The sequence below is a fragment of the Neolamprologus multifasciatus genome, chromosome 17, assembly GCF_963576455.1.
Source record: "Neolamprologus multifasciatus chromosome 17, fNeoMul1.2, whole genome shotgun sequence".
In the NCBI taxonomy this organism is placed as follows: Eukaryota; Metazoa; Chordata; class Actinopteri; order Cichliformes; family Cichlidae; genus Neolamprologus; species Neolamprologus multifasciatus.
In genome coordinates this window covers 13,042,941-13,066,545 of record NC_140455.1, presented here as the reverse complement: position 1 = coordinate 13,066,545, position 23,605 = coordinate 13,042,941, and the positions used below count along the sequence as shown (strand labels likewise).

At 40.8% G+C, this 23,605-nt stretch overlaps 1 protein-coding gene across 1 annotated transcript in view; it reads left to right on the top strand.

Annotated features, from left to right (window-relative positions):
• LOC146499050 (uncharacterized) overlaps positions 1 to 23,403 on the top strand; it is a 134,945-nt gene extending 111,542 nt beyond the window's left edge. Inside the window, exon 2 of the mRNA XM_085137228.1 lies at positions 21,464 to 23,403. Coding sequence (XP_084993354.1) covers positions 22,945 to 23,355 — 411 coding nt within the window. The 5' untranslated portion in view covers positions 21,464 to 22,944 and the 3' untranslated portion in view covers positions 23,356 to 23,403. The remainder of the gene's footprint in view (positions 1 to 21,463) is intronic.
• The last annotated feature ends 202 nt before the right edge of the window (positions 23,404 to 23,605 follow it).

Genomic DNA, 23,605 nt, shown 5'->3' with positions numbered 1-23,605 from the left:
CTATCCCTTCTGATGTCACTGTACCTCGTTCAGAATGGGTTCCCTCAAGGTTAATAGTGAACTCTGTACTCTGGATCCACCGTTAATTTCCTGCAATTTCCCATCTCATCTCTGCAAACAGATGTAGGATAACAATGGGAAGAGCTGAAACAAGGAACGTGCACTGAACAGGATGTCAGTGCGGTAACAATTATGCTTAGTAATGTAGATTTACTCATAACAATCATGCTGGTATAATTTGATTACCATGACACTGATGGAAATAACTTGCAGCCTGCATAAAAAAGTCACTGACCTCACAATCAAGAACACAACTAAAATTGGATCTCCTCCTCTGTGGCAGAGCCATAAATGGCAATAGCTATAAATTGCAATAATTTACCCAATAGCTATTAACATCTAAATGTGATGCATTTGGTGTCATGCCAGAGCCGTGTTTCATTGTGACCATCAGGGTCACCCTGCAGTAATGCAGAGCTACATTTGCATTAAATAAACAAAAAAGGCCACTGATTCTTTCTGTTAAATATAAAAGGTGCCATGTTGAGAACATGACATACAAACCACTAACTATAGCTGGATCTGACATAAGTATGAGGGCCTATGTGCTTGCCAATTTTTTGTGATCATGTAGATCCATCTGCTTTACACTACATTGCACTAACTGCACACACACACCATGTGGTAGACTTCAAAAGGATTCCAAGTGGCTCATCACCCTCAATAAGTCTAAGTAGTTGTGAGTTTGGAATATCTTCCCCAATTGAAATTTTGCTTTGAACAAACAAAAGTTGTACTGTTGTAGCCAATTTTATGGATATAAACTGTTATGAGTTGATGATGTGTTAGCACAAATACATTTTATCAAAGTACTGGCAGAGAACTTCTAATTAAAATGAATGAGAATGAAAAATACTTCCATACATCCAGCAGGGTGATTGGCGGCGTACATTTGTGGTTTTATATCAGGTACTTGCGAGATCCTCCAGAATCAATGGAGCCCTATAGAGCCATTACTCAAAAATGTAAATTGCATGGGGTAATTTTTTCTCCTCATATTTTACTCCTTTTTATGGTGAAGACCATAGAAAATATAAATGATTAACATGGCTTGAAAAGCAGAAGTTAGATTACATAGAAGTCAATAGGCTCACTTTTCTGTGTCCTTAGTAAACGATGTCCTGATAAGTTTGTGGCATGAATCACTAATTTAAAGTCATACATGGTATCACTACACTGCTAACATCATGTTTATGGTGATTTTTTTGACCATTCTTTCAAAAGCACATTTGTGAGGTGAGACACTGATGCTCACTCAAACTGGTCACGGTTCCACTGGAGATTTCTTCCTATTAAAAGGGAGTTTTTCCTTCCCACTGTCATCAAAGCTCTTGCTCATAAGGGGTCATATGATTGTTAGGGTCTTCTCTGTTTTCTTTCTATTATTGTAGGGTCTTTACCTTACAATATAAAGCACCTTGAGGCAACAAATGTTGTGATTTGGTGCTATGTAAATAAAATTGAATTGAACTGGACAAAAAGGCCTCGCTAGTATTCTCCACTCTAATTAATCCCAAGCTCTCCTATCGGGTTGACTTCAGGACACCCTTCCAGGTCTTTATGAACCTGGATGTGATAGAAGAGGAAGGGGCCAGAATGCCTTAGTATGCTGAAGCATTAAGAGTTCCTTTTACTGAAAGTAAGGGGCTGAATCTAACTCTACTCAGGCCTGACCATTCACTCCTTTGAAGATTTTTCACTGTAGCAGTCCCAGGACAATAATCAACACTCAGCCTTTGACCAAGTGATGAAAATTTATGGTTACATCTAGCACTGATAGTGCTGCATTTTGTGTATATAGCAAGTCATAACACTTGCATGGAAGAAAAACACACCCATTTTCTTCCTTTGAGTTACTGTTTTGTCAGAAGCCATATGGCATGTTGGACCTTTTTAAAGAAAACTGGGAGGAAGGTCCTAGCCTAGTAAATTAATGTAAATACGATCTAGATGTGAGAGCAAAGCTACATATGTTTGTTTCAGTCCCTTGAACATCAGCAGTGCCTGCACGACAGAGAGGCTAGGCGCAAACAATTTTCACCAGGAGACAAAGTGCTTCTGTTGCTCTCTTCACTCAGCTCAAAGTTACTCACCGGGTGGCAAGGACCCTTTATGGTCATGTGGCGAGTGGGGGACGTTGACTATGAAATGCTGCAGTCGGACTGGGGGGAGCGACACAGGTATATCACCTCAGTCATTTCAAAGTATGGAGGGAGGCGAAACTGCTTCTCTGGTTAGCCAGGTTTAGGAGCTGGATGAGTTGGGACCAGAGGTACCAAATTCCACCGTTCCCACCTCCCTCCATTATGATAACCATTTTATACTGGCCAGCAGAGATGGGCAGTAACGCATAATCTGATTACTTTTTTCAAGTAACGAGTAAAGTAAGGGATTACTATTGCAAAAAAGGTAATTTGATTACTGTTACTTTCCCGTAAGCACGCTGCGTTACTACGTTACTAAAACCGTGATTTTTTTTTCCGAGAGTGTCTCGTGACAATGACGTAAGCGAGTGCGACGTTCGTGGCAACAGCTGTGTGCAGATCAACAATGGATAATAGGGCTTTGGAGTTGACGCCGCAATGTATTGTGGGAGCGTGGCACCATTTTACTTGTCCACAAATCAAAACAAACACACTGTGTTGGAACGACAACTACAAGAAAGATGCTTAAAAGCATCATATTAAGTGATTCATAATTGTCACTTTATGCTTTCTCCATCTTGAAAGTGATGACATCCTTGCATTACATACTTTAGGTTCATTTTCTGCAGGCAGGTTTCTGAGAGAGAACAGGCAGATTTACACTATAACATGCAGCGTTCTATAGATGGATACATAAAAATATGAAAAATTACATGTATGTGCTAACTTTCTAAACACTTTGTTACATTTATGATAAAGTAGATAAAACACATTTATGTCAGCCTTGGTTCATAGTTCTTGTCTTTAAATTAACGTTGTCTGTGTGTGTTTCAGGTACTGCACTCTCAAAGACTGAATGAACCAGCATTGCAGCCATGGGTCACTGTGAGCATTACAGGGAAGGTTGAAGCCGCCCACTGCACCTGTATGGCCGGAGTCGCAGAGACCTGCAGCCATGTCACTGCTCTTCTGTTTAAAGTAGAAGCAACAGTGCGGATCCGTGGCACAGGACTGTTACAGATGAACCTGCATACTGGGTTGTGCTGGGTAATGTAACCAAGATACAGCCAGAGGTTGGCCATAAGATGGACTTCTCCTCTTCAGCTGCCCAAAAAAAGGCTCTTGATCAAAACATAAACAGACCATCCGTATTGAAAGGTAAAAGGAGCCGTCCTCAAAAAAGACAAATTCCACCTGCTACTGTGGAGGAGTTGTCACTGGTATAATGCCATAATGTTTTATCTAGGGTTCTAGATATGTTCTAGCCTGTAGTTCACTGCCGTGTAAATAATTTGCATTTACTGAATATGTACTGAGTCCCACTGTTCAAAAGTTGAATAAAGAAACAAACTAATTTTTGCCTCTTTTTTTTTTAATTAAAACCACTTTATAGAACATCACATCAGTTACAATGTAGAATCCATATCATTTAAAAGTTTACAAATGACATAATGTTTACACAAAATCATGAGTGTTTACATGATATTACCCACTACTAACATTACTTTATTTACTGTATCTTTTGAAAAAAAAATACCGCTATTTATACAGCAAAAGACTTAAGAATATTTAACAGGAGCAGGTTTCATTTTTCCCTGGTTTTACTACCACACTGTTCATGTAACGCAGCAAACCTTCACCATCTTATCCAGGAGGGTCACCTCTTCACCCTCACATTAGTGATGGGATTTCCGGCTCTTTTTAGAGAACCGGCTCTTTCGGTTCGGCTCACTGAAAAGAGCCAGCTCCGAACCGGCTCTTCAGGTTGTTTTGTTGCTTTAATTAATTTATTATTAACAATAATATAAAATTATGCACAAAAGGAATTACTAATGTAAAAAAAGTGGTTTTATTTATATATGTTTATATATAAATATATGCAGTGGCCCCTAGAGACAAAACACGTACAAACTCCAAAACACATTTCTAGCATGAACTGAACTTCCAAAACAGAGCTACCTAGATCACTTAAATTACACAATTGAAAGCATGAAAGCATATGTGTGTTGTTTGTGTATTTATACACAAGCATTCATATATAGTCAAGTAATTAAAAAAAAAATGTTCATTTACCTGTTATTACCACACACCAAATCCGGTCGTTGGTACTTGCTGGCTTGTGTAGCCACTAGGTAACAAAAGCTCAACACTGCGCCTAGCATTCTGGAGCACTTCTGTTGTCTTTTGTACGTGTTTTGAGTTTTTATATGTGCTTCTGAGTTTGTACGTGCTTCGGAGTTTGTATGTGTTTTTACGTGTTTTGGAGTTTGTACGTGTTTTGGAGTTTGTACGTGTTTTTTATGTGTTTTAGAGTTTGTACGTGCTTCAGGGTTTGTACGTGATTTGAAGTATGTACGTGCTTTGGGGCCACCGTAAATATACTTTTATTTATTCACTCCACATAAAATGTAATAAATAAATCATATAATACAAAAATCAACTATTCACATTTCAACTTTTAACTATTTAAATTTTCAGCTTTTTCCTTTTACAAATTTAAAGTGAAACAACACAAAACACTGCAAACCACAACACAATTAAATATAAATTATAATGTGAAAACAAAAAGAACATGCATATTCTCTGTCATATGGGCCTGCATGAATAAACTTTCTGAATCCTTTGTCATCTGCAACTGAAAATAGTTGTGAATGATTACTATACCTTTCTAATGTGCTGTTGTTGTCCCTGGCTCTCTTTCTCTCTCTCTCCCTCCCGCTCTCTCCCTGTGCTACTGCTTGTGGAACTACCGCCCCTCCCCCCTCTGCCCAGCGTAAAGCACAAGGCTCGCATGGTCCCTTGTGTAGCGCTGGAACTCAGTCACGATGTGTTTCATCCATTTCATAGGCTGGTTTGCCTGCAATAATGCCAAATAATTAGCAACTTATATAGAACTGAACTTAAATAGAACGTAGTTTTGCAAAATCACTCAGTAGGATGTTTGTTCTCATTTGCTATGAGCTCAGAGCGCATCGAAAACAAAACTAATAGGCTATAAAGAGTGATATGAACATATTTAGAACTTTCCGGAATGGAAACGTCTGGAGCACCAACAGATATTTGGAGATGGAAGACAACTGGATATCAGCTCATCTCACAGCTGCTATCCAGGCTAGACGCCTTCGTTTGGTAACATCGATACACGAGCTGCCTCATGTTGCTTCCAGGTTGGGAAAGAATGAAAAGATAAACCATTTTCAAGCTTATTCTCTTGCCGGTCGTGCGATCGAACATTGCAGCCGACCACACAGCAAATACGAACCATGGCTGTTGAGTGTGCCTTCGCTCCTTTTTTGCTTGTGCTTTGTTTTGACCTCGAAAATGGCGCATCGGGCCAAAATCCTTTCCACGCCCACCCCCGTGACATCACGCTCCAAAACCCTATAACGAGTGCAGGAGAGCATATGACCGTGCAGCGTTTAAAGAGTGGAAGTACTGACCTTACTTTGAGTTTGATTCCGTAAAAAGTGACAAAAACATTAGCGTCTGACAGTACGCTGCCACGGGAATGCAAAATTCACATAGAAACTGCCGTATCCTTCCACAGACCGCTGCGGCACACCTGCACCAGGGCAAACCTCAGCCTGCCTTATTCCTGCTATACAGGTGAAAATAGAGCAACGGGACCGCTGAGTCTTTGATTTTATTTATTTTCTGCTGTGTTTTACTTTCATCTATTTGAAAGAGTGAGTGTTAACACAAAAAACTATTTTATTTTATGTGCTGGAATGTGCATAGGTTTTAATGTTTGCTTGATGCATAAAGTTAAAAGATTAAAACTAATAAAACTAGTTTCAAAAATAGACTTTTTCATTTGATTACATTTTATATGATGGATTATGCAGAAAAAGCAGAATTGGGCTGAAAGATCTATTGCTTTATTACACAATTTCAGGTTGTAAATCATTTTTTTAAAAGTAACTAAGTAACTAATTACCTTTGAAAATAGGTTTTTTTGTATAATATTGATAAGCTCATATTTTGTTTAAGGTTTAAATGAACCATAGGGAAAAATATGGTAGATCCCTTTAAAATAAACCTTTGTGCAGTTAGTGAGCAGCTAACTTAGTAGAGAGGCTGCTGTGAGTAATAGTACAAATTCTGAGGCAGATGGAGTCAGCCATCAGTGTTCAGCCAGGGGGCCTAGCTTATTCGAAGCTTGTCTATCGGTGAGGGGCTTTTAGCATTTCCTGCTTCTTAATTCTGATAAGACAGATTTGATGGTCACTGGACCACAAAAAATGCATTACTTGTCCCATAAATTCACCTTGAAAATTCTGGGACAAGTAATGACTATCATAAATTGCAGGGACAAGGTAAAGAACTTGGGTGAGTGGTTTGTGCTGTCCTTCAAGTCTCATATAAAACAACCAACAAAGACTGCCTTTTATCATCAGACAGGTTTTATCAATTGATACTGCAGAGGTTCTTGTCCATGCATTTGTGTCTTCAGGCATTGATGATTGTAACGCTCTTCTTTCTAAGTTACCAAAAACAGTTTTAGAGGTTTACAGATGGTGCAAAATGCAGCTGCTAGCATTTTAACAAAAACTGGGAAATTTTAGCACATTACCCCAGTACTCAAATCTCTTTACTGGTTGCCTTGTCAGGTTCAAACCTTGTCAGGTTCAAGCAGTTCTGTTGCTCACCTACAAGGCTTTAAATGGTGTGGCGCCTTCATATCTCTCTGACCTGACTCTATGTTCCATCCTGTGCTCTCCAATCTCAGAATACTGGCCTTCTAAAAGTTCCTAAAGCTAGAAAAAAGACTATTGGAGAGATTGTGCTTTTTCTTTTCGTGCCCCATTTTTATGGAACAACCTCCCTCAAGATATTAGGCAGGCATGCTCTGTTTTTAAAGCTAAGTTAAAGACCCACTTGTTCACCCTATCATATGTGTCTTAATTCTATACCTATTAGTTTTTAATTGTATTGTTTTTTTTCTGTATTGCTTTTATTTACTTATCTTTTTTTTTATCTTCAAATAGCTGTTCAGCACTTTGTTTGAAAGCATTTATAAATAAAGGCCTTAAAAACCTGCTTGTTCAAAAGCAGCAGTTTCAATTTTTATCCTCTCCAATCCTACTGAGGACAAAGTACAGCTGCTACATGCAGTACTGCCACAGATTCCAATCTAAACTCTAATGAACTGTCACACTGTGTATGTTTGTGTTTCCCAAATGGATGTGAAAGGGACTACAGAGATTACATTCTGTGCTGGGATTTTTATTTTTCAAATTATGCTGATAGAAATTTTTGAAAAGCTTGCAGTGTAAAGTGAGCTGTAATCATTAAATACTGATGAATGAATTACTTATATGTATGATTTTTAAAAAAAAAAAAACAAACCCAAAGCGTTTTAGACCATTAAATTGTTAATATATGAGAATGAAAGTGAACATTTTCCTCCTGTTACCTAAACTGAGAAAATTTGCCACAACAGAGACATTTTAGTTAATCCAAGGACCTTGGTTGCCAGCATCCATCATAGCAACTGCATATTGACATTGTAGGATGTAAGCAATTGCTGTTTCTCAGGGAGAAAAAGGTGCTATTTGGTCAAGAGAAAACATGAATGCACCCTGCAGACGCAGGACAGCCCCACCCCAGTTCTAGCCATCATTGGTTCAGTACAGTTCAGGTCATACACTACCACTAGCATACACTACCAGCAGCTTGGCTGTGACCAAAGGGCCCTACTCTCCTAAAAAAAAAAACAACTCTCCCGCACCAAGCTTTTCTCCATTCAGCCCTTTTCTTATGCTTGTAAATCAAACCTTGCACTAACTCAAATACACTAACCTAGGGGTGATGTCACTCCTGAGTTACAACATCCGAGGTATGCATTTGGAATGCAGCACCTGTTGCTACTGATTTCCAGTTCAGTTCTTGTGTAATTTGACACACCTCAGCCTTTGTTCCCTGTTTCCCTGCCTTAAGAGTGACAGCCACCCTTCTATTGATACTGAATGGATCAACTGAAGGGCCAGATGGTCCTGTGTCAGGTCTGTGGTGGGTTTTTTTGTGTGTTTCTTAAGGAAGAACAACAGGACACGGAGAGGATCAACCAGGACTTAGTGCTACAGTTTACATGAGAGAGTCACACTACATAAGACCAAATAATTGGTCTGGAGGAAAAGTGCTCGTCATTGTGATATGCACAGAATTAATCCAGAGATATATTTTTCTTCCTTTCTTTTTTATTTCTCATTTTATTTGATCTTTGTTCACATATATTGGTTTCATTCCAGAAAGTATCACAACCCAACATTAAGGTTTTTTTTGTTTTGTTTTGTTTTTTTCATTTTAGATAAACTAAAGTGTGGATATAACAAGGCAAGGCATCAGATAAGAAAGTGCTGCTGATGGTTATCACTTTTTCCTGAGATAGTGACAGTGCTGAAGGAGAAATGGAGGTACTGTGTCTTCTGTCTGGCTCTCAGCCACCAGTTCACAGCTCTGGAGTGCAGTAAAAAAGAGTTATAATGTTATTGAAGACCTCCACTCATGTGCTTCATTGACTCTCACCTCCAACGTTGTCGTAAAAGTCACTTCCCCTGAGGTAAATCACTAAGCACCAGGGTGCAGAAGTGAAGTAAACTTGTAAATGAATGTCACTTTTACAGGAGAACATCAGTTTGTCAACCTCAGGAAAACAAGCTGTCAAAACACAAACACACACAGTTATTACATAGAAAATGACTTATAAACTAACATAAATGTGAATGAATGTGCACTAACCTGGGATAGAATTATTCAAAGGCCTTAAAATATATATTTTCTAATCATTAATAACATGAATTTATTAAGTGTATTACTGGCAGATCTTGGTCTAAGACAGAATTAGCTTCTTCCCACAAAATACAATCCCTGTTTCACAAAGTATATTTCAAGGCTTTGGTGACTTGATAACAAAGGGATATATTGGACTCAAATGCAGAAACTCTTCCAAAGTATTTAAAAGTGGAGTATTAATGTAAAGTTCTCTTTTTTTGGTAACAAATTCAGTGATGGTGCTAACCTATTTTTTGTGTGTTTTTGGCAATAGCATTTTGATAGGCATCCTCAAAAGAGTGTCCTTTGTCCTTTAGATGCAGATGGACCATTGAGTCTTGTCCAATCGAGGTGGCTCTTCTATGTTGTGCCATTTGTTTATGAAGTGGCTGTTTGGTTTATCCAATGTAGATGTCTGAGCATTCCTTTCTACACTGTACAGCAGGAGTGTCGAACTCCAGGCCTCGAGGACCGGTGTCTGCAGGGTTTAGATATCACCCTGGGTCAACACACCTGAATCAAATGATTAGTTCATTTCCAGCCTTTGGAGAATGTTCAGACATGTTGAGGAGGTCATTTAGCCATTTAAATCAGCTGTGATGGATCAAGGACACATCTAAAACCTACAGGACACCGACTCTCGAGGCCTGGAGTTCGGCTCAAGAAATTTCATACTTTGCTAACGAAAACTTATATTTCCCAGTCAATACCTACAACACAGAGAAGAATAGGAGCTCTGTTCATTTCCCAGCTCATCTGTTTATAATGGCTTAATGTTTCCAAACAATCTGGATTCTTAAAAACTAAACTGCAATACTTAAAATAATTGTGTAAAGAATTTTCAGTAATTAAAGACTTGTAACGCTGACCTTTATTTTTTCAATTAGACATGGAACTATTACTAAACTCTGAGTAGTAACTCAGGGAAAAAATCCCTATTTTCTGGCTGTTGGAGCGCCATAATCTATCTAAAGGCTGAGATTAGATCAGATTGATTAAACTAAGGAACATTAAATCAGTTTATTCCATGAATCTCATTAAGCATTTTTATCCAGTAATTGCAGAAATTATTGTTACATTCCATCACAACATACATTTTTTAGTGAACAATTCCATAAACAATGAAATGGTCGTAAACTCTTGCAAAAACAAAACAGCTGAATAATTAGATTTAAAAATCAAATGTAATCTTTGATCCCTTGATGAAACTTGACTAACTTTTCTTTGTCTGAGTATCCATTTTAACTGTGACTGGCAAAAAAGATCACCTCCTTGACAGTGTACTGTAGTTTAGACATATCTATAGCTATCCATTATTTTTAACTCACTGCACCGATTAATAAATATATTACATCAGATCTTTGAAGTGATGAGCAGACTGACACTCATTGCGCTAATAACTGACAAAAGACAAGAATATATAGGATAGCTGAGGACACAGCATCTGGCCCTTTCACGCCTCATTGAGTTGATGGAATACTAATAAAAGCCATATGACAACAGCATACTAAGTGTGCAATTAATATTCTAAAATATTCCTGCGCTGTATGTGGCAAAGACCTGTTTGACGCTTGTTTGCAGGCAAAGTGACAGTGCTGTCTTTCCAGTAAAGAGGAAATATCCTTATTAACCTTTTTCCCAGAGCTGTGTCGCAGACAAAGCAGCATGTTCTGCTGGATGCACAGAGTACACATGGCGACTGTTTGTTGTCCTGCTGCCTGACAGCTGTCCTGTCTACACATAAATAATCTCCTCTGTAGCTTTTTGTCCTCTGAACTCAAATGCTAACTGATTGAGCTGCAGATGAATCTAAGTCACTGCACAGCTAAAATGAAAATCATTTTCTTACAGCCTGGGTGTAAAGGTGAAGATGTGTTCAAATCAAGCAAAAAAAGAAATATATGTATATATATTTCTACCTTAATCAATTTAATTTTACTCAAAAAACAAAGTGGGACATAATTGTATGTCATATGTAATACTGCTAATAATAATATTTCTGCTGTTGTACAAAAATCATGGATACTGGATTACCTCACCAACTAACCACAGTATGTCAGAGCTAAGGGCTGTGTGTCAGACAGGGTTGTATGCAGTACCGGGGCCCCACAGGGAACGGTTCTGGCTGTGTTCCTCTTCACCATCTACACTGCAGACTTCTTGCAATATTGCTCCTGAGCACTCATTTCCAGTTTGGGATTACGTTCCCTTTGCATGTAATTGAAAAAAGATTTATATATCCATCAACAGTGTCATCAGTAAATATATTCCTTAATGTACCATATAACATCTCTAAGCTTGTCATTTGAAATTAAATGTTATGATGGTGCCTATACTACTTGAAATTATAATTTAGTTACTAATAACGCCTTTTTGAAATGTTATTTTAAATAAAATTAAAATGCTATGTATTATTTGTGACAGTATTGCATTGTCTTATTTACTCCTTATTAAAATAAATTCATTACCTGTTCTGTGTTACTCTGCAAGATGTTCTGAGAGCCATAGGCCCGCATGATTACCAGTTAACAGTGTTGGGGCGTAACGGAATACATGTACCGCCGTTACGTATTTAAAATACAAAATATGAGTAACTGTATTCCGTTACAGTTACCGTTTAAAAAGGTGGTATTTAGAATACAGTTACTTTGTTGAAATAAATGGATTACACGGCGGTACTTCCCTGTTTCATATTGTGGCAGGTCAGGACTGTTTAGGTTTTGTTTGACAGCTACGTTCTGTTGTTCCAGGTGGCAGCGTTACGGTTGCCATGGTTACAGGGTGCGTGTTTCCTGGGTGAGAAAGCGCCTTTTTGTTGTTGTTGTGCTAAGCTAATTGGCAGAATGCTACAGGTATAGCTCTAAAGAATGTAGCATCATAGGCAGTGTAGTCCGTGCTGCAGGGAGAATGGACTGCCATACCCGTTATGTGTCTGTGAGCACGAGGAGAGAGAAAAAGGAAAAGTACGAGTTGTCATCGAGCAAAAATGGGAGCTGGATGCATGTAAATAGTAATAACCACTGCAGCCAAGAAGAGTGCCTGACGAGCCCAGCTGTAAGTAAGCTATTAAGATTTGACTGTACACCGTGTTCGTGTTTTCCCCCGAAACAATAAGTTCCATTGGAGCAGCCTTTCAACGCCTCTCTCTGTCTCTCGCTAGCAAACTTGACCCAGACAACAAAGTAAAGCTATTTTTCGGCTACGAGCCCGACACAGAACCCACCATATTAGCCAGAGGTCCCTTTACTACGGTTCGGAGCGGTTACCTTCAGTAACAGTAATAAATCACAGCAATAGTACATTCACGTAGTTGTAAACAGCATGATAATATAGTAATCCAAAGTATTCAGAATACGTTACTCTCATTGAGTAACGTAACGTAATACGTTAGAGAATACATTTTGGGGCATGTATGCTGTAATCTGTAATGGAATACATTTTAAAAGTAACCTTCCCAACACTGCCAGTTAACAGATAAACCTTTGGCACACTGATACAAATCCTTACGCTAATGAGGATGCACAAAAGACACATTAATTATTTCAATTTCAATCTATGTTCAGTTAAAACACAAACATGTTTCAGTTGAGGCTATCTCTGAAAAAACAAAATTACAGTAAATAAAATTAAAAGTAACCACAAAAAAGCAACACTTTTCCTATTAGAAGAAATGCAAGGTTATCTGAGATTAAGTGCTTAAATCAAAGTTGTTAAAAAGTTGAAAAACAATTATTCTTCAGCTAATCAAATAGTTTAAGTTCCCTAAACATAACTTGCCATTGGCAACAGACTTGTAAGTCCATTGTGATGTCTTGAGAAATGTTTTAAATGTTAGAAATTTTTTAAAATGTATCAATATCATGTTTTGTTGTATGGGTATTACCCTGTTGGGTAATTGGTTTTTATAATAATTATCAAATCAAAAACATTGATTGAGAAAACTGCTAAAACAGTTAGACTTGATGAATAGAAAGAGCACAAGAGGCACCAGGGGCCTAAAGGGCCTTTCATATTGGACGAGGCATGCTAGCTAGAGCGAAGAACCCAAATTTCGTGTTGCGCTGGCTGCTCCACTCTCCTTGTATGTCATTGTTTTGAGGCCACTCTACGTGTACTAGATGTGCCTGCTCTTTGTCTTTTCAAAACATGTATCTCTTAGACTTTATATCCTCTATGAGAGTTTGTGTTGTATTATGTTCAAATGCTTATTAAAAAAAATATATCACTCATTCATAAAGAAGAAAGTTTTGTAACTATCTCGACTAAGAGTGTGTCTTTTCCACAACACTTCTTCTTTCTAATAACTATAATAATTTTTACTTTATTAATCCCATAGGAAATTACTTAGTCTTCTGGGACGATTGTGGCTCAAGAGTTGGCATTTCGCCTTATAATCAGAAGGTTGCCGGTTCGAGCACCAGCTTGGACGGTCTCGGTCGTTGTGTCCTTGGGCAAGACACTTCACCTGTTGCCTACTGGTGGTGGTCAGAGGGCCCAGTGACGGCAGTGTCCAGCAGCCTCGCCTCTGTCAGTGCGCCCCAGGGCAGCTGTGGCTACAATGTAGCTTGCCATCACCAGTGTGTGAATGGGTGGATGACTGAATGTAGTGTAAAGCGCTTTGGGGTCCTTAGGGACTAAGTAAAGCGCTATACAAATACAGGCCATTTACCATTCTGTATTTAACCCGTTCACTCGGTACACTGTACCTTATTCAAGGTACCTCAAGGTAATCATTCAGTTGATTTGAACTTCCAATCGTGGGGCAGACACTCTACCTACTGAGCTATCCCTGGTTCTGGTTTTACTCTTATTAATTCTCCCTTTTAGTAATTTTTTTCCTTCAACACCTCAAGATGGCTTAGTTTGGCATTTGCATAGATAAAAAGTAGACACGCACACATATTTATTATATATGTGTGTCTCCTGGGTATCTTCTAGAAGACAGATAAGAGGCGGGTGAAGAAGCCCCAGGTGGGCTCTCGGCTACATGATTGTCAGCTCCAGTAATTCAAACCAGATTTATGTCAGCTGTGAACTAGGATGTTGTTTACTTTAATATTTCATTGTGCAATCTGGACTATATTCATCTGAGGAAGGTTACTCTATTTATGTAACTTGGTGACTTTCCTACTTGTAATATATTAATGGACATTAGTATGCAGATGTACTATGTATATGAACTACGCATTAGTATTGCAATACCGGGTCATATTTACAGGTTTAGATTTTTTTAAAAAGACACCAGCTGTAACTACATAGGTCCAATAAAACAATGGCCATGCATCATACTGATGTCTGTGAAGGTTTATTTTTAGCTCAGTCACTCTACAATATTAAAAGAAAATAAAAGACAAAATCCCTTTATGTTGGTGTAAATGGTAAATGGTCTGGTTCTTATATAGCACTCATCCACTCTTTCGTTTAGACAAGCATCATTTTTCTACAGCTAAACGCTTTCTATCTCATATTCACCTTCTGGAAGAACTTGGGGTTTAGTATCTTGCCCGAAGGACACTTTACATCCTTTGACATGCCAGTCTCCGGTAAGTCAGAGCAGTTTGGGATTAAACCACCAACCTTGAGTTGGTAAAACTATACAAGATTTGTGTGAATTAAATTATACCTGTGAGGAAATAAAGATTAAAGATGTGATATTTTGCTATTTTTGCCTGATTTACTCACTGCTGTATTACCATGCACAACATTATCTACCAAATTGTCTTGTCCTGCCAGTGGCAGGTTGCATCATCATGTGCAGCCTTTTAAGGCAAAAACCAGGTCATGTTAAAAGCTACAGGTTGTCCCTGTCCACTGCAGAGGGGTCAGGAAAAAGCAATTTGCATTTTAACACGGGGAACAGTGTGAGTGTGTCACTGGTGCTTGAGCTTTCTGAAGATTAGAGTCTCTTCATAGAGTCATGGCTATGAAGCTTTTGATTTATTACACTTCACTGAATGTTTTCATATTTGTTTGCGTATACACAGAGTGACTTGGAGGCAAGGAGGCCAGGGTCTATAGCCAAGGATCTAGAGTTTCAGACATTTAAAAAAGTGATTAAACTTTTAGCTTATATTTAACCAAATTATACAATCTTATACTAGATATTCATCATCTGATCACATTGAGCAGTACAGCTCTCAGTTTGTTCTGTATCAGGCATTTGTCTACATCATAACTGAGATTGCAAATGGAGAACACAAAGGTTTTAATAATACAGTCATCATCAGTGGCTTTTTTTATTCAAAAATAACATTCTCCAAATATTTTCCACTTTTGGTATGTACAATATTTTGTGTAGTTGTTGTTTGATAAACGTACATAACATAAGATATGGTTTGATGTGTGCCTCTGCATGTAACTATAGCAGCTGTACTCACTATATAATAGTGACTTGTAAATATGGATGATTTACAGTCTGACTGTTTAACCCCATCTTTATTGGCTAATGACTTGTGATTTATTAAACTAATTGAATTCAATTTACTTTTATTTATATAGTGCCACATCACATCAACAGTTGCCTCAAGGTGCCTTAAAGTCTATAGTTATATGAAAGTAAATATACAAGAATATCTAAATCAAAAAAACAACAAAAGAAGACTAGTTGAGTTTTAATAAGGTAGTTAAACAATTTTATGAACATATGGTCTTATGTTAAGCACCTTATAAAAATGTGTAAGAAGCTGACTACCTATTTGCTAAGCCTTACTAAAAGAACCTACTATAACACATTACATTGTCTTATCTATTCAACTAATCTGTTTCTTGTAACATAGTCTCACACATTTTAAAGCATTGCTAAATGTTCCCATGTTTTTTTGTCCTTTGGTGACTTGTGAAGGACATCATAATGTAACATATTTCCTGAGCAGGTATCCCAAGCAGAAGGCATTTATAAAAATGTTAAATGACACTGCCATCAGAACTAAAGTAGGCACTGGTGATGGATGACTCAGAGCACAGCAGGAGTGCTGGGGATCCTGTACGTGATGATTTGATCAATGTGTCTCTCCACGCAGCCGGTCAGGAGATGTAGTGCCTGCCATGTTCAGACCCCATTGTTTAATCCAACACATCATTAGCACGCAGGCAAAGGTTAACGAGACAGAGATAACCCATTAAATAATCAATTGATCATTCTTCAATTTACCTAAACTCTTGTCCTTTTCTTACCAACGCAGATCACATAAAGCTACTCTAAGAAAAACACAGAGGCACAGTTATTCACAAGACATCTAGAAACACTTATAAACTTCAGATAAACCCTTCAGGACTTGTTCTGCTTTATTTATTTCTTGTACTTTCCTCTTTGTGGATTTGTCTGCTTTATCTCAGCTCAGGAATTGAGCTGGCTTTTGGGTGCATTTTCAGTTAGCCTGGACATCCATTATCAGTCTGAGGCAAACCTGATTTAGAACCTCAGAATTGTTCGGCGGAGAAGAGGACATAGTCATTCTGTCACCTTCTTCTCTACTGTCAGTCCCATTGCTGCTCTTTAATAAGGCTGCTAATCAATTAAGGCATCTGTGCAAAAGGGTCATCTCAGCCTAGTATCCAAATGAGGCCAACGGTCAGATCAGCGAGACACTGCAGGGTTATTGAACAGAACACATACCTGTCTTTTTTTTTTTTTTTTTTTTTTTTTTTTTTTTTTTTTTTGCCTGTCCCGTTTGGTTCTTTTGCCATCAGAATTATTGTCTAAAGGCGAAGAAAGATGCCCAACGGATTTTCTTTACCAAATTGACCATCCCAGCTTTGCCGTAATGGTCCATTTGATTCACCTTTTATTCTTTATTTTATTTTCACTTGCTGAATACGGGACAGACTTGACTGGGGGAAAGAAAAGGGAGAAAGAAAGAGGGGAAGAAAAACAGTTGAGAAGAGGGACGGGGGAGAAGGGCAAAAAACAAAAACCAACAGAATAAGCAGAAGAAGAAAAAAATAAATAAATAAATAAAAAAAAAATAAAAAATACATATATCGATCACCTGGATCACCTGTTGAGAAAGAAAAAAGAAAACAAGCAGAAGAAAACGAGAGTAATACAATAAACCACATCACAATGATATATGGGAATATGACAGTAAATACTAAATATTAAACATTATTGTGCAGCACGTAAGATCGACAGCACAGTGTGCATTGAGGTAGGAGCCAAAAAGGGTGTAGTTTGTGTGTGTGATCACCCGTGTGTACACCTGTGAGCATGGACGCGCTTGTTTTCTTAAAAGGTTCCCTCATGTAATGATCTGCTAGAGGGTGTGGGGGGCCACTGCCCCGTCCTCCAGGGCATGAAGCAGGTATGGAGGAGATCAAAACCCCAGACATCCAGAGGCCCCCAGAACACAAGAGACCAAGGAAGACCAACAGAGGGGCAGCCGCGCCACTGTCCCAGAAAGAGCTGAGGAGAGTCCCAGATGAGGGGTCACCCAGCAGCCACGGAGCAGAAGCCAGGGGGGGCTGCAGTGACGTGCCCGTGAGCTCCGCCGGCAGCCAGCTGTGCCTGAGTGACCGAGCCCCAGGCCGAGAGGCCGGGGGCACCCCACCTCCGAAGTGGCCCAAGCGAGCCCCAGGCTCCAGGCCCCGATAAGCAGCCGCCAAGGAGTGAGCCGGTGTGTACCCGGACGCCCACCCCCGGACACAAAGAACCACCAACGCACCGACGTCTGAGGGAGTCCGCCCCCGGCAGGGGAAGTGGTGGGGGGAGATAGGCCTCCAAACCTTGGAGGGCCTGAGCTGTCCTCAGAGAGGTGGCATCTGATACCCAACCTGACATACAGACACAGACATACAGGCACACACAGATACAAACATCCATTCCCACCCTCATGCTCTCATATGCACTTACTCCACACTCAACCAACGTGGAGACAGACATAAAGAGACGCTGTACACACAATCACACTCCCCAAGCGTACTCTACGAACCGGGTCTAGGTACCCTTGCCCCTGGAGGGGGGAACTGCACCCAGACCCAGGTTGTGTTACCCTTTTCCCTGCAGTGGGGAGAAGCAGACCGCCCCGACTCCGCAGCAGCAGGGAGGCCCCACACTCCGGACCCCAGTCGGACGGCCAACTCCTCCTCCTAGCCCCCCTGCTCCAGCAGAAAGCAGAGAACGAGGGTGAGAGAAGACTCCTAACCTCCCTCCACCCGCTCATTGTAGTGTTGATGTATGTGTGTTCTAAGGTGCGTTTAAAACCCAGGAGGGCATGGAGCTACCTGCCAGAGAGCAGCAGGTAAGCGCATAGTCCCTCCTGCTAGCCCTCAATGTCTACGTGTATTTAAAATTGAGAGGTGGGCAACGACGCCGGGGGTGAGGTGTACACCCTGATGGTAATTGGGATTCCGTGTAGCGTGCCCACCCCCAAGATCCTATATTTATGTGTAATGAGAATGTGAGTAATGTGAATGTCTAAGTTGCGGGATAAAATTGAGGCAGAGGCAGCCAGAAGGGGACAGAGGGGGGGGGGTTACCTCCTCTGCACCCTGGTGACACACCCCCACTCCAAGGCCCTGCATGTGTGGGTGGTTGTGGTGGAGCGGGAAGAGGGAGGCAGCTGGAGATGGGGAGGGAAGGAAGGGAGGAGCAAGTGACCCCTCCCTGGGGCCAGCTCCCCCGCTGACCCCAGTAGGCACCCCCACACTCCGCGACCCACCAGGGAAGGGGGGCCCAGGCCCATCCGAACCGGGGCCCAGCGCAGCGGCGCCGCCCGGCCCCACAGAGCCCGGGGCAGTCCACTCAACCCCACAACAGAGAAAACTGCACCCACCCCATCATCCACTCATCTTCCAGACTACATAAGACAATAGACGCCCAGGCTGAGATCTTCCTCCACCTCTCCTGTATCTCCCCCTCTTGCAGAGAGAGTTCCTGAGAGAGGAAAGCCCCTGCAAGATGTGACAACCCCCCCCCCCACCAGTTGAAGAGCCCCCCAGCTGGCTCGGCGCACCGGCGGCACCCTGCGCCAGTGGCGGGCCCCCATATACCCACCGGCCCACAACCCCGGCAACACACCAACCAGGACCCAGGCCCCCGAGGCCCGGCCAGGCCACATACCTGTCTTTCACATTGTCCAGCTCAACTTAAATTAAGCTGTACATTGACCATGCACATAAAACATTATTTTAGTCTGCAGAAAGTTTCTGTTTATCTTGAACTTAGTTAAGGATCTTATGATCACTTACATGTTTGCCTAACAAACAAAGATGCCTGGTTTGACTCTTGGAGGAGCCACAAATTGCGTGGGGGTTGTGTCATGAAAGGCATGTAGCATGAAAATGTAGAAAATCAAATATGCAGAGCTGCATGCTGCGGTGACTGCTCAAATTAAAGTAAAGCCAACAGTCATTATGGCATTTAAAACTTTATCTGTCAAAAATTAGTTTATTCAGTAGAAACAGTGTACTCAAACCAAAATTTAAACCAAACAGCAAATCAAGCAATTAAATTAAATGCAGCCTGCATGGCATATGCATGGCTGTTGTGAGTCAGCTGCTGCTTGCAGAGTCAATTTTTTTATTTGTTAATTTTAGCTTCTATGCCCAAAATATTCCCAAAGCTTAGATTGTGTCACCTCTGCTTTCATTGATGTGCTCATCACTTTTAGATCAATAGGTCAGATGTTGTCTTTGCATTTTAGTCAAATATTTATATGTTGTTGTTGTTGTTTTGTTTTTTTCGGGGGTGGGGGGGGGGGTGTTTTTTATTTTTATTAACACCAGTATTTTAAAAGATTGTAACACAACTCCTGGTTGCTTCTAACAGGCTGTGCTCTTACTTTTTTTTCTGAAAGTGTTCTGTCAACATTTGTGAGCAGCACAAAAGCTCAGAATGAGAAGACACAATTTCATAGCTCTCAGTTTTGTGTGGATGCGTCTCTACTCATGGCAGCAAACCTTTTACAGCTGCTTTGTTGCTGCTTGCTCGATCATACAGATCCGGACATTGTGTTTGACTTTCACACTTCAGCTGTAGCAGGACAGGGTCTGTGATATGTAGAAACTGACAATGTCATGAAGAATAAGCAGCCATTTTCACACTTATTAAGACCGTTTAATAAATTAATTCCTGCAAATCTAACAGAGAGACACTGATCTCCTGTGGCTGTACCTGGCAGTGTGCCTGGCTTAGACTCAGTCTGTACAGTGGTCCACCTCCTCCTTATTCTACGAAAAGATTAGAGGGTTGCAGGACTTATTGACTCCTCCAGGTATTGGAGTAATTAATGTAATTAGGCACTGTATCTCTGCTTAGGCCTTTTATCAAAGCTGTTTCTTTATCACTTCTGGAAATTTAATTAGAAAAATTGTTCTAATTAGAGATTTTGTAAAAATAAAATTAACTTCAGTCAGATGATTCCCTTGTTAACTGTTGGCCAGAAGTATATAAAAAGAATTTTTGGGAGTTTTGTATTAACCACTTAAGTCCCACACTGTTTTCTTTAAAATTTCCATCTGAGAAAAAGTAATAATATTATTCAAGTGGCAAAAACAAAAAACTGTAGGTTTTTGATTTCAGGGCATTTTGAATTTTTTTTTTAAATAAAAATAATTCCCAGTTCTAACATAATCAAAACTTTCTTTTGGTCTCGGGAAAGAAAAGACAAAAGCAGCCAAGGACAAAATAACAGAGTTTTATGAAAAAAGTAAAACTCAGTTTAATGACACCCAGTAGTGATGTGTGTGTGTATATATATATATATATATATATATATATATATGTATGTGTGTGTGTGTATATATATATGTATATATGTGTGTGTATATGTATATATATATATATATATATTAGGGGTGCAACGATACACAAAATTCACGGTTTGGTTCAGTTTGATACTTTGGTGTCATGGTTCGATATTTTTTCGATACAAAAAAAGTGTTCATTCCTTTTTAATTTGTCATTTATTAAAATTATAAATTTATATTTTAACTCAAAAGTACAGTTTTTAAATTTAATGTTGCTGAAACAACAAAATAAAAAAAATAAATCTATCTGATGGAGAAATCACTCATCTTTGGAAAAGAGAGTTTATTACAGAAAAATGGCTCTTGGGTCATGCTTCACATGAAGACCAAAATAGTTCCAAAGGCCAGATCTGAATGAGGGTGGGGGAGGTTCAATTTGCCATGTTGCAACGAGCTTAGCTTCTGTCTTGCTAGCTTGCGCTGCACTCAGTGGATCTGCACTCGACAGTGCAGCCTAGGCGGAGTAGTCGAACGCAGATCCACTGAGCGCTCAACACAGACAGCATCGTCAGAATAAAAGTTGATAAAATAAATAAAAAATGTTGTATTGTTCATACATATGTATACCGAACCGAAAGCACTGTATCGAACGGTTCAATATCGATACGAGTATCATTGCACCCCTAATATATATATTTATATATTTGCTTAGGCTGCTGCCCCCGCGACCTGGCCTCGGATAATATATATATATATATATATATATATATATATATATATATATATATACACCAGCAAAGGTGTACTCTCAGTGGCAAGGGAACAATAATAAGAGAACAGCACCACCAAGGCTGGAGACGGAGCAATACTGGAAGAGCATATGGGAGAAGGACGCAACCCATAACGGCAATGCTCAGTGGCTAGTGGATCTGAGGGCAGACCATAGCGACCTCCCTGAACAGGGTCCAGTAACCATCACAGTGGCAGATATCCAAGAAAGGGTCTCCAGTATGAAGAGTTGGACAGCACCAGGGCCCGACATGGTTCACGCCTACTGGCTAAAGAAGCTGACTGCACTCCACGAGCGTCTGGCAGCACAAATGAACCAGCTGCTAGTTAACGAGGGACACCCGGAATGGCTAACCGAAGGTTGGACGGTCCTGATCCCCAAGGACCCCAAGAAGGGACCAGTCCCCTCCAACTACCGACCAATAACCTGCCTCAGTACTACATGGAAGCTCCTGTCAGGCATCATATCGGCTAAGATGAACAGGCACATGGGTCAATACATGAGCGGGACACAGAAAGGAATTGGCAAGAATACCAGAGGCTTAAAACACCAGCTACTGGTAGACAGAACAGTCAGCCGAGACTGCAAGACCAGACTGACCAACCTGTGGTAACAAAGAGAGGGAAGGTAGTCAGAACTGAGGGGATTGAACTACCAGAAGGCAACATTGCAGACATAGAGGACAGTTACAAGTAGATCCCGCAGGCGAATGGGAACCATGAAGAGGCCGCTAGAAAAGCTGCAACCACCAAGTACCTGCAGAGGGTCAGGCAAGTCCTGAGGAGTCAGTTGAACGGTAAGAACAAGATCCGGGCCATCAACACGTACGCCCTGCCCGTGATCAGGTACCCTGCTGGGATAATAGGCTGGCCAAAGGAGGAGATAGAAGCCACTGACATAAAGACAAGAAAGCTCCTTACCATGCATGGAGGGTTTCACCCCAAGTCCAGCACCCTGAGGCTGTACGCTAAGCGGAAGGAAGGGGGCCGGGGACTGGTGAGTGTCAGCACCACAGTCCAGGATGAGACAACGAACATCCAAGAATACATCACGAAGATGGCCCCAACTGACAGCGTGCTCAGTGAATACCTCAGGCAGCAGAAACCCAAGAAAGAGGAGGGAGACGAGGAACCATCATGGAAGGACAGGCCCCTGCATGGTATGTACCACCGGCAGATAGAGGAGGTGGCTGATATCCAGAAATCCTACCAGGATTGGACAAAGCTGGACTGAAAGATAGCACAGAGGCACTAATCATGGCAGCACAAGAACAAGCTCTGAGTACAAGATCCATAGAGGCTGGGGTCTATCACACCAGGCAAGAGGTGCAGGCTGTGTAAAGATGCCCCAGAGACAATCCAGCACATAACAGCAGGGTGCAAGATGCTAGCAGGCAAGGCATACATGGAACGCCATAACCAAGTGGCCGGCATAGTGTACAGGAAAATCTGTGCCGAGTAAAACCTGGAAGTCCCGAGGTCAAAATGGGAAATGCCCCCAAGGGTGGTGGAGAATGACCGAGCTAAGAGCCTGTGGGACTTCCAGATACAGACGGACAAAATGGTGGTGGCTAACCAACCGGACATAGTGGTGGTAGACAAACAGAAGAAGACGGCCGTAGTGATCGATGTAGCGGTTCCGAATGACAGCAATATCAGGAAGAAGGAACACGAGAAGCTGGAGAAATACCAAGGGCTCAGAGAAGAGCTCGAGAGGATGTGGAGGGTGAAGGTAACGGTGGTCTCCGTGGTAATCGGAGCACTAGGTGCGGTGACTCCCAAGCTAGGCGAGTGGCTCCAGCAGATCCCGGGAATAACATCGGAGATCTCTGTCCAGAAGAGCGCAGTCCTGGGAACAGCTAAGATACTGCGCAGGACCCTCAAGCTCCCAGGCCTCTGGTAGAGGACCCGAGCTTGAAGGATAAAAACCGCCCGCAGGGGCGTGCTGGGTGTTTTCACTAAAGTTTTATTGAATTGAATTGAATTGAATTGAATCCTGGTTATAACTTTTTCAAAAGGAAACCTTGAAGGCTAATTTTAAAAAGGGAGAGTGTCTTTTTTCTGAATTCAAACTGGGAACTGGTTCCATAGGAGAGGAGCCTGATAGCCAAAGGCTGTCCTTCCCAATCTACTTTTAGAAACGCTGCAAACAA